This window comes from Mus caroli, chromosome 5, assembly GCF_900094665.2.
Source record: "Mus caroli chromosome 5, CAROLI_EIJ_v1.1, whole genome shotgun sequence".
Taxonomy (NCBI): Eukaryota; Metazoa; Chordata; class Mammalia; order Rodentia; family Muridae; genus Mus; species Mus caroli.
The window spans coordinates 69,826,974-69,841,325 of record NC_034574.1 but is presented as its reverse complement, the minus strand read 5'-3'; the positions used below and the strand labels follow the sequence as shown (position 1 = coordinate 69,841,325).

General features: G+C 42.5%; 2 protein-coding genes across 3 annotated transcripts in view; one reads left to right on the top strand and one right to left on the bottom strand.

The window, feature by feature from the left end:
* Positions 1-9,508, bottom strand: part of LOC110293933 (multifunctional protein ADE2) — a 29,998-nt gene extending 20,490 nt beyond the window's left edge. For both annotated transcript variants that reach the window (XM_029477240.1, XM_029477241.1), the window contains exon 1: positions 9,125-9,508. In XM_029477240.1, coding sequence (XP_029333100.1) covers positions 9,125-9,254 — 130 coding nt within the window. In that variant the 5' untranslated portion in view covers positions 9,255-9,508. The remainder of the gene's footprint in view (positions 1-9,124) is intronic.
* The window catches only part of Ppat (phosphoribosyl pyrophosphate amidotransferase), a 29,588-nt gene that overhangs the window by 4,924 nt on the left and 10,312 nt on the right, over positions 1-14,352 (top strand). The window contains exons 2-3 of the mRNA XM_021161829.2: positions 10,987-11,053; positions 11,973-12,179. Of these exons, the coding sequence (XP_021017488.1) occupies positions 10,987-11,053; positions 11,973-12,179 (274 nt within the window). The remainder of the gene's footprint in view (positions 1-10,986; positions 11,054-11,972; positions 12,180-14,352) is intronic.

The following is a 14,352-nucleotide window of genomic DNA, read 5'->3' as shown; positions in this document are numbered from 1 at the left end:
GGTCAGTCACTCAACAAGGTATCTTGGTTCAATCCAGAGACTCGGTAAACATTTGATATAGGAGGCTGCTGCCAGGGTAGCACAGCTCAGTTGTTTCACGTCATGGAGCCTCTATAAATAGTGACGCACTAAAATGATGATGCAAAGGACAGTCTAGCAAATACAGAATCCACTAGCAGGCGCCTGCTACCATTATCATCAGGTGCCACGTGCTGCTTCGTGACTGTGCTGTGCTTTTCATTGACTGGCAGTGTGGCCTTTTCTCCCACATGACCAAATGGGTAAGATTTTGTCTCGGGGTGCTTTATGGTAAACATCACTAAGCTATAGCTTTCTGCTGACTGCTCTGTAATCTTCCAAGATTCCTCTTAGCACATACAACCCATGCCCTCTGTTGTCCTGCAGCACAAGACTGTACTTCCATGAGCAAACAAGACACTTTGAATAGGGAACAGGAGGCAAGCATGGCCTCTGCCCTCTCAGACGTGTGTAACTCGCTAGTTCAGAAGCACAAGATTCTCTAGGATCCAGTTTCTGCATTTTAAATTGGCCGTGATGATCATAGCTATGTCATAACTTGTATGCACTAAATTCTTATATATAAACTGTTTAGAACAGTGTCCAGAATAGAAGTATGGCCTACGGTTCTAACCCATACTCTGGGATGCACTCAGTAGAATTGCATACAGATGTTCATCGACACACATGCAGTTACTCATAATGGCTGGAAAAAACCTGGGATAATATAGTAGAATGGAGTGGGGTGTGTGTGTGTGTGTGTGTGTGTGTGTGTGTGTGTGATGAGATGCACACACTCGTACAATACACCGTTCCGGAGTGATACAATGTTCCTACCACAAGCACAGTTAGAGATGGATCTCATAAGCACTGATACAAGAGAAGAACTTGACATTTAAAGTTCACACTAAGAAAAAAAAAAGCACGAACCTTACTTAGGTTGATCCATGATTGATTAATGATGGTCTTTTATGGGATGGAGTTAAAAGCTAGCAGGTTTGGGGGGATTGTGGGATCCAGAATGATTATTTTGTTGGGTTTTTTTATTTTTTGTCGTTTTACGTACTTTTGCTGTGTAACGCAGGCTGGCTTTGAATTTTTTATCCTTCTTAGCCTCCTGAGTATTGATTTGGGTGCTGGTCACATGAGCTTGCTGTCGAATTAGGAGCAGAGACTAGAACTTAGTTTGTCTTATCTTCAGTCTTGTGCACATTCCTGTATACAGTCAGCCATTTGTCTACATGCATTCTGTATTCGTGGTTTCAATCCATAAATACTGAGTTGTTGTTTTTTTTTAACTAGCTGTACTGAACAACAAAAAAAAGACTTTTCTTGCCATTGCTCTTTAAACAATAGTGTGACTTTATAGCAGTTACACTATATTAGCTATTAACAGCAATTAAGAGATGGCTTAAAATATCCAGGAGAATATATGTAGCTTATAAACAGATACCGAGCCTTTTTATATTAGGAACTTGAATATCTACATATTTGGGTTTCTTTATATTGCGTTGAACTTCCTCTTCTGGTATCTGGTGGGCTCGCAGTTTCACTCTATCCCAGGCTGGCATGGAGCTCCATTACATATCCTATGATGACCTCTGCTTCACTGTGGTCTCCCCTCAGCCTCCCGAGTACAAGGAAATGAGTTGTAACATCTGGACTTTAATTTATATAATTCTAAAAAGACTTCAGAGTTTGGCTTATCTTCATAGTTATTAAAACAGTATACTTATTACCTACCCTTTGAGAAAACCACGCTTTATAGCTTTTTAATTTGTGGGCCCCATTCCTTTTCTGTAAGTGCCCTTTGAAGGGCATGGTTATTGCAGTTACCTGACTGGGAACGCATCCAGTGACTTTTTGAGTTCTGCTTTTAATGAGCTGTGAACTAATTTCCCAGCATTCTCTACTCTCAGTTCACAAACATTGTATTTAGTGTAGTTTGTCAGGGATAGGGCTAAATACCAATGTTATCAGGAAAATGCAACAAAAGTTTTTCACAGGAAAAAAATAAAAGCCCTAGCACTTTCCAGGCCCTTACAGACTTCCTGATCTTCCTGTGTTTTTCTCTTGTTGCTCCCAGTTCCATAGCTTTCAAAATGACCTTCAGGTAATTCTTAAACATAAGGTCAGTGTGTGACCCCTTGTGGTATGTGTTAGTTTTCAAGTATATTAAATGAGAAATACTGAAGTGATTAGGAAAATTAATGAGGTGAGGAATTAGGAATATTTTGGTCAGGGCTTAGAAAGAAATTGAAGTTAGAAATAATATTTTTCTAATAATAATTATAGTCAGTCGAATAAATAATGGTGGTGAGTGGACTTTATTTTTACAAGACTTTTTTCTTGATATAAAAGAGCAAAGTTCTTAGAGGAAAGGCGTTGCCAGGGTTACCATGTTTGTGTTTGGGAACTCCAGGAGACCTGCGTTTTAGGATGCAGTCAGTTTCATCATGAAATCTTTGTTTTCTCTGAGGGCTATCATTTGTCTTTTGTAAAACTCTGTATTCGTGTTTTGAATTTTTATATGTAGTGGTATGACATTGTTTCCAGTCTCTGTCTATCCCAAACTGGATAGGTCTCCGGGCGGTTTCCTCGAGTGTCTTTGTTTCTGGCGGTCTCCTCAAACACTGCTTGATTTTTATTTATTTATTTATTTATTTATTTATTTTAAATCAGGTCAAACTTGTATCGGTGCTCTGACCTCGTTTTCAGACCAGTGCTTTCCAACTCCTGGATCATGTGTTGTTAAGGTGTATGTGTGACTTTCAGCATCTTCTAAGGGAATATGATTACCTGTAAATTAACAGGACCCTTTCGGTTATTCAAACACATTATCAATTCTTGTGTTTTGAATATAATTCACTTAACACACCAGGATTGTCATAAATCACTGAGAATTATAATAATTTCAGTAGGGAGGGGGTCAAACTTTTTTTATAACTATTCAATCTGAAAATAAGTCAAACTGCTGCCTGATATAGCTGCTTTCAATCAATAGGTTTTCATTGGATATTTACAAATATAGGAAGCTATATTAGTAATTTCTTTTGGTAAGAAATGGGAATAGACATTTTTCTTCCTCCTCCTATACTCTGTACCAAATTAGACATAGTAAGAAAGCTCAGGTAATATACAATAGAGTTCTAGCTTTCAACTACCTAAGGCTGAAATATCAAATACTTAAGACGGAAAATATCAAATGAACACTTAAAATCTGACCACCTAGACCGTGGCCTGGGGTAGCATCCACGGTGTTTTCTCTCCTCTGTTAGAAAACAGAGTAGCAGCTTAAATTTAATCTGTTCTTTAGTTGAAGGTTGTGCTGAGTCCCACTATCGGGGCAAAATTATCTCTTCCAATACATAGCCTTGAGACTGAGAACATGTATTCGTCAACCACATTTTAAGGCGGCCATGTTGGAACTGCCTCCTTCAGCGTCTCTTAAGTATTCTGCATTAAACTGCAAAGCAGTGTGCTGAGCGTGGAACTGGGATGGTATTTTCAGACCAAGTCTGTTTGTTTAGCACCTAAGCATGAACAAGGATGCTCCTGAGTGTAGTTTGTATGAAGGCAGGAGATCACTTTAGTAGCTTTAGCAGTTTTCATGCTGAAACAGTATTCCCCCAGAAGAGCCCCGGGTGTCCTGCGATTCAGTTAGTCTAGGCTAAACTCAAACCCATAAAGATTCACCTACTGCTTATGCATCTCGAGAGCTGGAATTAAAGGCAGGTAAGTATGTGCAATAATGGGTATAAGGAGAGCTTCTTCAGGCCTGAGCACAGAGCCTTGTTAAGGACATATTTGCACAGTGAGACCAAAATGAAGGTTGTGGCAACATCAGACCTCAAATGATAGACTGCATTCCGGAGTCATGTGGAGCTACTCAATAAGACACAGTCCTTCTCTCTAACCTTTGAGACAGCGTCTCTCTACGTAGCCTTGGCTGGCCAGGAACTCAAGACATCCGACTTGCTTCTGTCTCCTGAGTGTTGGAAGTAAAAAGCATGTGTCACCCACACCCTGCAATTCTCATTTTTAGTCACTCCACTGGGAATATACAGTTAGGCTCCTGGAAGACTGGTTAGGATACTTTTTGCCATAGATCAATATATAACTTTTTGTGCGTTTCTGCTTAATGTAGATTCATTAACATTGAATTCACTGCCAACAGCGACTGTAAGGCATGCCAAATGAAGGTTATCTGATGTCTTTTCTCAACAAAGCACCTAACCTTTAGGAGCTCTAGATAGCACTGCAATCGGGTGTTGTTCAAATAAGTCACCTCCAAGCAAGTGTACAAAAATGTGGGAAAACATCGTTGTTCATACCCTGTGGGTACTGAGATGGATCAAAAGTCCAAAGTCATCCCCAGCTACATAGGTGACTAGAGAGAGGCCCGTCTGAGCTACGTGAGACCTCTATAAACAAACACATTTCATTAGGCCCTCTATTAACTAGAGCTGGTACACTGGAAAATGCACTTGTATTTCTAGTGTTAATAAAGTAACCTTACCACAAGAGCTTAGCTTATAAATTATAAAGTACATTGATTTTTCAAATATATTCAACTGTTTCTTAAATGTTTTTCCAGCTTAGGTACATGGCATTTCATTTTTATTCTCTTAAATCTCTTGGGAAGGCAAATATTTGAGGAAGGATTTCTCTGCATATGTATGTGGATGTTCATTTTCCAGCTCGAAATTAAAAAAAAAAAACAACCCACCAATCTTGTTCACATTATGAAATAAAGGCAATGGTGTTGCGTTATCTGAGCTGACATGGGCAAACCTGAGCATGCCTTTGTCAGGATACTACAGATTTCCGTGCTGCCTTTTGCATAGCAAATGTCCCTTAGAACCACCTCAAGGACTGATTTTCTTATTGCAAAACATTAAGTTATGGGCAGCTGTACCTGTTGACTGTACCAGAGCCTCCCTCATATGCTAGGAGAGTAGGTTGTTGCCACAGGCTTTTGAAGAGAGATAAATAACTTCTCATTCATGAAAAACTTGATTTTAAAATTTTCTTATATATAAAAGCTCAAGACAAGAAGGAGAGCATGATTATTCTCGGGTACTTTAATGAAATCAATGTGTGGGGAGGTTATCTTGATAAACCAGTAAGTGGCCTTAATCATTACTGATGTAGAGCAGCCAAAGGGAGGGAGGGGAGGAGTTACTGTTGAGTAATGGGTACTCAAATCAAAATTGGCTAGGTTTTAGTGCCAAGTGATTTCCACGCATAGTGCAAGCCTGGGCATCTGTTTCTATCCCTATAACTCGGGAGACTTTCAAGATTGTAGTGGAACGATAAAATGGTTCCGTAACTGCAACGCTTTTATACCCCAGAGTTGAGCACAGGTTCACCATAGAGTCAGGTACTTGCTCTGGGTAAACAGTATATGCAAGTTCCCTTAAACCTTAAACACATTACCGCGATCTGCTCTCTGCTCCTCTTCCCACCCCATAAGAATTGAAGCTGGAACCAAGGCTTTTTTGTGTGTTGTTTTGTTCTTCATAGTAGCATTGTTCAAAATAGCCAAAAGGCAGAACCCTAATGCTCCCTGACAGGTGAATTACCATGCAGATTAGATCATACAGGAACCTGAAGGCTTGATGCTAAATAAGAGATAAATCATCTGTGATACTGCCTGCCTGAGTAATCACATTGAGAACGGAAACAAAGCAGTGGTTTTCCTACAGTGAGAATTGGGAGCGCCTCCTTGATGGACGAGGATGTTTCAGTTTGAGATAACAAGAGAATGCTGTCGCCTTCTCTCTTTTTTTGTTTTGTTTTTCGAGACAGGGTTTCTCTGTATAGCCCTGGCTGTCCTGGAACTCACTTTGTAGACCAGACTGGCCTCGAACTCAGAAATCCGCCTGCCTCTGCTGGGATTAAAGGCATGCACCACCATGCCCGGCTGCGGTCCCTTTTGTAAGTAGCCAGTCAGACATTCTAACTCTGAACTCTACTCTCAGCTCCAACTGCACCTGATCTTCCCCCCATGGGACTTTTTCTTGCTAAGAAGTGTAGTCTGAGTGTTAAGTTCCCTTCCGCAAACCTATGAAGCACAGGACGTCTTGTCTGGTAAAGCAGAGAAGAAAGGCTCCTAGAGTGTATGGCTCTACTTGCAAGTCATCACTGGCCTTTCTCCCGCAGCCCTGTGGTTTGAGTGGAAGAGGTGAGCCATCAGGTGGAAAGCTAGCTCTCTCCACCTTCCTATCCTTTACCACAGGGCAGGGGTTCTCAGTCAACAGGCATCGCCTCACCCAGAGGATTTGTCCTGTCTCCTAGTCTTAGCATTTCTGGTGCTGGAGACCAATGATTGAAATTTTAAGTCAGTTGACACAGTTCCCTCTGCATTTTTAGAACAGCCGACAAAAGGTTGCCTTACTCTTTCCCTTCCATTCATACAGTTCATAAACATAAGCGTTACTCAGCATTTTACATAATCTTACATCTTAAGTAGCATCTTGGGTTCTTGTAAAACATCATGAGGGTCCTCCCTCCCCCCGTGACCTCATCTAAGCACAATTGTTCTCCAGAGACATTCCCACAAATACCATGGGAGTTAGGGCTTCAATACAAGAATTTTCTGGGAACTGAGGTAGAATAATTTATTTTTGGCAGTACCCTATAATAACATTTTATTTTGTCTTACACTTGTAAACAGCGTTTTGCTTTACCTGTGTCAAGACATTGTTTTACATCTGAAAAGCTGTCTTCTGATCTGTGGCTTACTGAATCCTCTCTAGTGACTTCTCCAGCAGTGACTGACTGTAGGAACATAAGGAGATCTGTAGGATTCATTTTATTTTATATCCTTTCAGAGTTGGACTTTAAAGTCACTAGTACTCTGTGGGATCCTTTGCTTTTAGATTCTTCCACTTTGAGCACCTTTCCCTTAGGTCCCTGGTAGGTATTGATCCTATGTAAATCTCTTAAGTCTTCTCTGTGCAGGGACCCCGCCTGTGGGCAACTTTATCTGTAGATAGCTAACTTCCCTTTGAATGGAAATAGCTGCAGAAATACCTAACATACTTGTTCTACTTCCTTGAAAGTTTCAGTCCTAACTGCTTTTCCCTCTTGGCATTTGTGTCATTTAACCACAAATAAACCCTTTAGGAAAGTAGGGTTTAGAGGTTCTCAGGGCTGCCTTGCTCAGTCCGCCCATTTTAGGCAAAAAATGTGTGTACTTGGCTGCTTCAGGGTTCCATCACAGAGGCTGACTTAGAACTTAGATTCCTGGTGGAGAACTGGTTCAGCTCCTTTCACATCTTACCTGTTTGTGTGTATTGTGTCTCTATCCATTGAACTACATTTATTTTTAAAGAAAGGACTTCGTGATATTTCACAGAAGACCTCCCCCACCTCTAAGGATTTTTTGACTGCCACTTTCAGATTTACTATTTTATGTACTTGGTGTGAAAACTTACCTTCTGTGATCTGAGATTGCACATTGGCTTTTTGAAAACTTCATCTATTTTAAGAAATCCTACTTTACTTCTTACTTTGTAATTATGTAACTTTTTAAATTTGTTTTAACATTTTGGAGAACAAACATCCATTAAGTCTTTCGTTATCTCTCTCTCTTTTTTTTTTTTTTTTTTTTTTTTCGAGACAGGGTTTCTCTATAGCCCTGGCTGTTCTGGAACTCACTTGTAGACCAGGCTGGCCCCGAACTCAGAAATCCGCCAGCCCCTGCCTCCCGAGTGCTGGAATTAAAGGCGTGCACCACCACTGCCTGGCCATTTCGTTATCTCTTCAGGAACTGGTTTATTAACTGACATTTAAGGGGCCCGGCTGATGATGGTTCAGTGGGAAAGTAGCACGCATGCCCGACAACCTAGAGGTGTTAAGCTGGAACCCTTACTGCTCAGGGTACGTTTGTATAAAGCAAGGAGAGACAAAGAGTGGGGTCTTGGCCACGGTGGGAATAGGTCCAGATGCTTTCAGTTAGGAGACCATGAGCCTTGTGTGAGATGCCACTGACCTGAGTTGTCATTTACAGAAGTGGATAGGTGTAAAAGGGTCAGGGGGCAGTCAGGAGTGTAGAGTTGACTTCTAGCACTTCTAGAAAAAAGGACAGGGGTTAGCGGGGGAGAGAAGGAAGAAAAGGAAGGGAACTATCTTATCTACACTTAAAAACTAGAATATCCAACTGGCTAGAGCTAACAGGAAGGGCTGTGGAGCTGTGTGGTAGCACTTGGTCAGCAAGCCCAAGGCCGTTCATTCCTCAGAACTGCATAAGGTGGGGGATGGGGTGGTCGGTTATAGAAGTTAATTTTTCCTTAAAAAACAAAATAGAAGCAAGCAGGTGGCAAAAGGCTGCGGACACCAGCTAAAGGGAAAAAGAGAACTGTCACCAAAGATGGCCCCAGCTACTGTCCCTGGCTGCTTCACCGAGTTCTCTTAATAGATCTCCAGGCAGAGAGCCTGGCTGTGTGTGCAGCTGCTTGTCTGTACTGAGACAGTGATGAAATGGGAAATAGGCTTGTTTAGTCCTGCCCAAAGCTGGAGGGAAATCTCCATCTATTGACCTTGCCTGTGGCGTTGACACTTTGATGGGAAAGAGGAAGGTCTTTGTCACACAAGGTCCTCCAGGCAGCCTGTTTTCATTCATGGCATACAATTTCCTGGAAGAGCCCTAGTTCCTGGGGGCTCCATTACAGATTTTTTTGGGGGGGGCAGAGGGGGTCTTTTTATCTATTTAAGAGGTGGGAATATTAGATGAGAAATTAGGTCTTGTTTGAAACTGTGAATAACAGCATCCGGACAGCATTATTTGATATTTTCCCTTTAGAGTATAAAAATAAATCCTGAAGTATTCAGACCTGTCTATGTTTCAGTCATGTCAACCCAGCCGTAGTTAGTAGAGCAGTTTAGTGCTGTTTTAATGTGTCTTTGCTGTGTTGGGATGTAAGAAGTGGTGGTTTGGAAATTCATACCTGGTGCCAAATAGTATGTTGGGTTTTTGGTTTTTTGGTTTTGTTGTTGTTGTTTTTTGTTTTTAATCTTGATAGTTCAGGCTACATTTATCGGATGTATTCAGAAATTGTAAACACAGTGACAGACAAAAGAATGGCGTTTTTCTTTTTACCTTCGGCGATCTCTGGGGCGGTAACTGGGCTCAGGGTTGCCAGGCACTTGCTGCAACCATCCTTCTCCTCTGTTAACTGTGCGGTCGGTTCAGACTGCAGGATTGCGTCCAGGGCATGGAAGAACTTCATCGTCCTCGCGCTGTCTCCTGACCTGTGGGCATGCTTAACTGTCCTGTATTCGTACTTGAGATTTTTATACTTTGCCCGGCACTGCTTCCAGTCTCTGTATACTCCTAGTGATCGCAGCCTTTTAGCAACGTAAATAAAGACTTCTTTATTTCTCAGCGTTCGGTAAAGTTGTTTTCGTATATTTCTTTCTGCCCAGACACTTAGTAAAACCTTGACCTCCTCCTCGGTCCAGTGTTTCCCAGGTCCACTCTCCATGTTTAAAGTGACCTGGAAGTGATTTGCTATTTCTAGCTCATGTTTTTGTTTCCTAGGAAACCAGAGAGCTGGTTGTCCATGAGCTCCGAAGAGCTTGAGAGGGTGTAGTTTAACTGGTTCAAGCTGCCTAAGGGAGTAACTTGAGGATCTGCCAAATAAGCAGGCTCCCTCATTAAAGAAGCCTGCACCTAAATGGTTGCTAATCTTATTTGGGCTTCAGGGAAAAATTAACCTTGGGACAAAGGGGATGAAAAGTACTTGGTGGGGGGCAGGGAGTCTCTTTTCTTTTATAATTTTTGGCTTCATTGAATGTGTTGTTTTTGTTTTTTTAATTACTTGGAAATGGTTGGCAGTAGCTGTGGGGATTTTTTAAAAGGTTTATAGCAAATATGAATAGGTATGTACTTAAAAATAATTGAATTTGAACCTAATTGATAGCTCAGTGGTTAAGAGCACTTGTTCTTGCAAGGGAGGGGACCCAGGTTCTGTTCCCAGCATCCGTGTAGCAGCTTACAGATGTCTGTATGTAACTCCAGCTCTAGGGGATCTGACACCCTATATCGGCCTCTTTGGGGATACCCAGCACCCACATGGTGCATATACATACATGTATACAAAACACCCAAACACAGAAAAGCAAAAGGAAACGCATTTGCAAAGGCATTACGTTTTGACTGAGGTTTATAGCTAATAATCACTTAAAGGTTTATATCATGCTGGGGGCGATGGTGCTCGCCTTTGATCCCAGCATTAGGGAGATAGGGGCGGGCAGATTTCTCTTGAGTTTGAGGCCATCCTGGTTTACATAGCAAGCTCCAGGACAGCCAGGCTACATGGAGAAACCGGTTACCGCACAAGGAGGGTGGGATTGATTTGTTGGAGGAAGTTTGGAAAGTATAAAAACCAAGAGACAAAAAAAACGTTAGCCGGGTGTGGTGATGAGCACCCGTTATCCCAGCACACTGTATGTTAGAGCAAGAGGCGCCCATGATGTGGTATGCTGAGACCTTGCCTCAGAAAATTGTACTTGATGTGTCATGTCCAGTTTATGCAGCTAAGTATTCTTGCCTTCTCTGATATTGCTATCTACATACTTCAGTGCTTGAGGCTTTATTCAGAGGCAGATTATAGGCATAAGTTATCCAAATTCTGGCGTTAGGTTATCTGTTCTGAACACACAGTAAAACCGGTCATCTGCGCATTTGTTGTGTTACTTCATTTTCTTTATATTTCTCTCTGAATCATAATCATAGCTCCCGTTTCACAGGATTGCTATGAAAGCCAGATCAGATGATGTGACTGAAGGGCCTGGCATATCAATTAGAAGTAGATGACACTATCCTGTTGTCACAGGACAGCGATGTCTCGAGCCTCTCAGCTTATGGGTTCTTTTGGGAAGGGGATGCGTGATGAAGCTCTGCAGGAAACGTATCAAGTGGTCTGATTTAACAGGTGATGGCCTTTATTTTGTTCGCAGAGGTCAGGAGAGCGCTGGTATTGTGACCAGTGATGGGAGTCCAGTGCCTAAATTCAGGGTGCATAAGGTAAGTGAACATGAAAGACACTGATGCTGGAGATGACTGTTGCCAGCTGGTCAGTAATGTCTGCGGTGGTGGGGGCCTTTAATGTTGTGTGTGTGTGTGTGTGTGTGTGTGTGTGCAGAAACAGGTGGATCTGAGTTTGAGGCTAGTTTGGTCTGTGTAGTAAGACCCTGTTTCTAAGTAAGCAAGTAAGTAAATAAAGAGATAGATATGGGAGTGTAAATAAATTTATAGCTAGAAGCCATATTGGATAGATCTGCTTCCAATGGTTGTCTTCACATTTGTCAAATTAGGATGCATTTCTTTCCTGCGATCTTTTGCTAGGCTGGCTCATTCAAGCCAGGAGGTCTATTTAAATCTATTTAAATGTTTTAAGATGCTTTATTTTTTTTTAATGCCAATTTCAGTTTATATTTGACAGATTTCATTGCCTAGTAATAAAATCTTATTGCTAACTATCTGTCATAAGATAGAAGTGTTTCAGTATTGTGACAACCCTAAACTAATGAAGTGAATATCCTGAGTGCAATTTAGAAAGTGAATTCACGGGCCGGGCGGTGGTGGCGCACGCCTTTAATCCCAACGCTTGGGAGGCCGAGGCAGAGGCAGGCGGATTTCTAAGTTCCTGGACAGCCAGGGCTACACAGAGAAACCCTGTCTCGAAAGTGAATTCACCTGGGCTGTGGTGGCACTCACGCCCCCCACCCCCAAGAACTCAGAAGAGGGAGGCAGGGGCAGGCTAATCTCTGAGGACGTTCAAGGCTACATAGAGAAGCTTCCACATTCCAAAGTTAATTCATTCAAATTCTGGAGCACAGAGACAGATTGTGTCTAATTTGGGTTGCCCAGGGAAGGTCTTGTTTCTTCCCAATCCTAGTTTCTGTCTTTTCCCTAAAATCTACTTTTACTTTGACTTCTCAAGGGAATGGGTCTTGTAAACCATGTTTTTACCGAAGACAATTTGAAGAAATTGTATGACTCAAACCTTGGAATCGGACATACGAGGTACGCCACCACGGGAAAGTGTGAGCTGGAAAACTGCCAGCCATTCGTTGTTGAGACGCTTCACGGGAAAATAGCTGTGGCCCATAACGGGGAACTGGTGAACGCCGCTCGGTTGCGGAAGAAGGTAAGTTGGTTTTTATGAGCTCCTTTTTTTTTTTTTTAAAGATTTATTTATTTATTATATGTAAGTACACGGTAGCAGTCTTCAGACACTCCAGAAGAGGGAGTCAGATCTCATTACGGATGGTTGTGAGCCACCATGTGGTTGCTGGGATTTGAACTCCGGACCTTTGAAAGAGCAGTCGGGTGCTCTTACCCACTGAGCCATCTCACCAGCTCCAAGAGCTCCTTTTTGAAAGGAAAAAAGGAAAGGAAGTTGAAGATCTCCGATAAAGGGCATCTTCTAGTTACTGCCGCTGTTACCTCCCTGCACGAAGCCATTGCATCAGAATTGCCTGGCCTGCTTGCTCTAAATCCAGATTCTTGTACTCCCCAAGTGATCGGAGCAGTGCCACTTTGTGATTTGGAATGTTGGTGTATGGTTACTGTCAACAGCACAAAGCGCTACTGTAAACAGCTCCTTATGACTCTGTTCCTATGCTCAGAGTCTGTGACAGAGGAAAACTGAAGCACTGTTGCCTATGTCCAGACTCAGCGCGGCCATATTGCTGTGACCAAACGTGGGGTTTTCTTAAACCCACAGTTAGTGTCCTGTTCTTCCCATTCTCCCTCCGGTCTCCTACCTCAGGACCCCTGTGTTAATTCCATGAGACTGTCTCTCGTTCAGATGCCCGTCCCATGTGTAGGCCTTGAGCACTTAAGGGCCCACAGCTGGGCCTTGATCTTCCTACATCCCTCCTTGATTTCACTCATTTGGGAGCACAGTGGTTCACAGAACTTTAGGAAAATGTTTAATTTGTGCATGTTGGTGTGTTTTAAGAGACATTATGAAGGATTCGGAACAGGTGATTGGGGGGGCAGTGGGCTTGTGGGAGGAGGCATGGGGCTGCTGCCTTTTGGACATCACTCTCCACTGTTTCAGCACCCAGAAGATCCATGAAGCCAGTCCTTTTAGGTCTTCTGGACACATACATACATGTCTGCCTACATGATTAGCCTTTGGTCATCTTGACCTTTGACCCCTGTACTCTCTTTGCAGGTTTGGTCTAAGGCTGAATGTAGCCCTCTGGTCACATGATTGTTTTCCACAGTAGCTTCCCTCTATTCTTAAGCTGTCAAGAAGTATCTAGCCACCAGTCTTATCCTTATTATATTACTGTTCAAAATACACTTATATTTCAGTGGATTGTGTGCCAGGAAAGATTAGGCTGAGATCATTATGCACTTTTTGGCTCTCCGGATCTCTCAATTGTAGATAAAAGAACTATGTTTGGAAGTAGAAAACAGTGTCTATTCTGAACATGCATAGCCTCCTTTGTTATGTCCTAAATAACCTGTCAGTGGTTTGCATTGTGTTAGTTACTGTAAGAAATAAAGAGGCTGGCTGGGGTGGTACATTCCTTTAATCCCAACATCTGGGAGGCAGGCAGCCAGGGCTACACAGAGAAACCCTGTCTTGGAGGGAAAATAATATAAAGAGGATTTAAGCACCTTTTGTTTGTTTGAGGTTCTGGACATTGAACCCAAGACCTTATGTGTGCTAGCTAGGCAAGCAGTGTGCTACTGAGTGCCATGCCCGTTGCTGTAAGGGCCATGAGCATCTGAGGAGGCTGGTTTTGCAAGAGACTGGCGCTATCCCGCATAGGTATCAAGGGCAGTGATGTGTTTCTTTTATCTTTTTTTTGTGACCAAGTCTTACTGTAGCCCAGATCAGAGTGCCAGCTCTAGCTAGCCTCAAACGGCAGTCCTCCTACCTCAGTCTCCCAAGCCCTGGGATTGTAGGCATTTCCCCTATCTGAACAATATCATGAAAGTGGAAGAAGAAAGCGGAGCACAGAATGAGTATTCCTTGTCTGAAAGGCTTAGGTGAGAGGCCGTTCAGATATTGAAGTATTTATGTGCCCTTGTGAGATGCCAAGTCAGCATTGAAGGTTATATTTCATGGCACAAATAAAACACATCGGCTAGATAAAGATGATTTTGTATGATTTTCTTTTTTAAGCTGAGGGATTCTTTGCTCCATAAACATAGAAATTGCAAAGACACAAAGTGCAGCTCTCTTTCTGTCACAAGTTTTGAGCCTATGGTGTCAGGGCTCTCTACTGCTAGTGTTACTTAGTGCTCTGGGCTTTCCGTGCCAGGGACCCAGCGTCTAGTGTTACAGGCCTGAGCTCGGG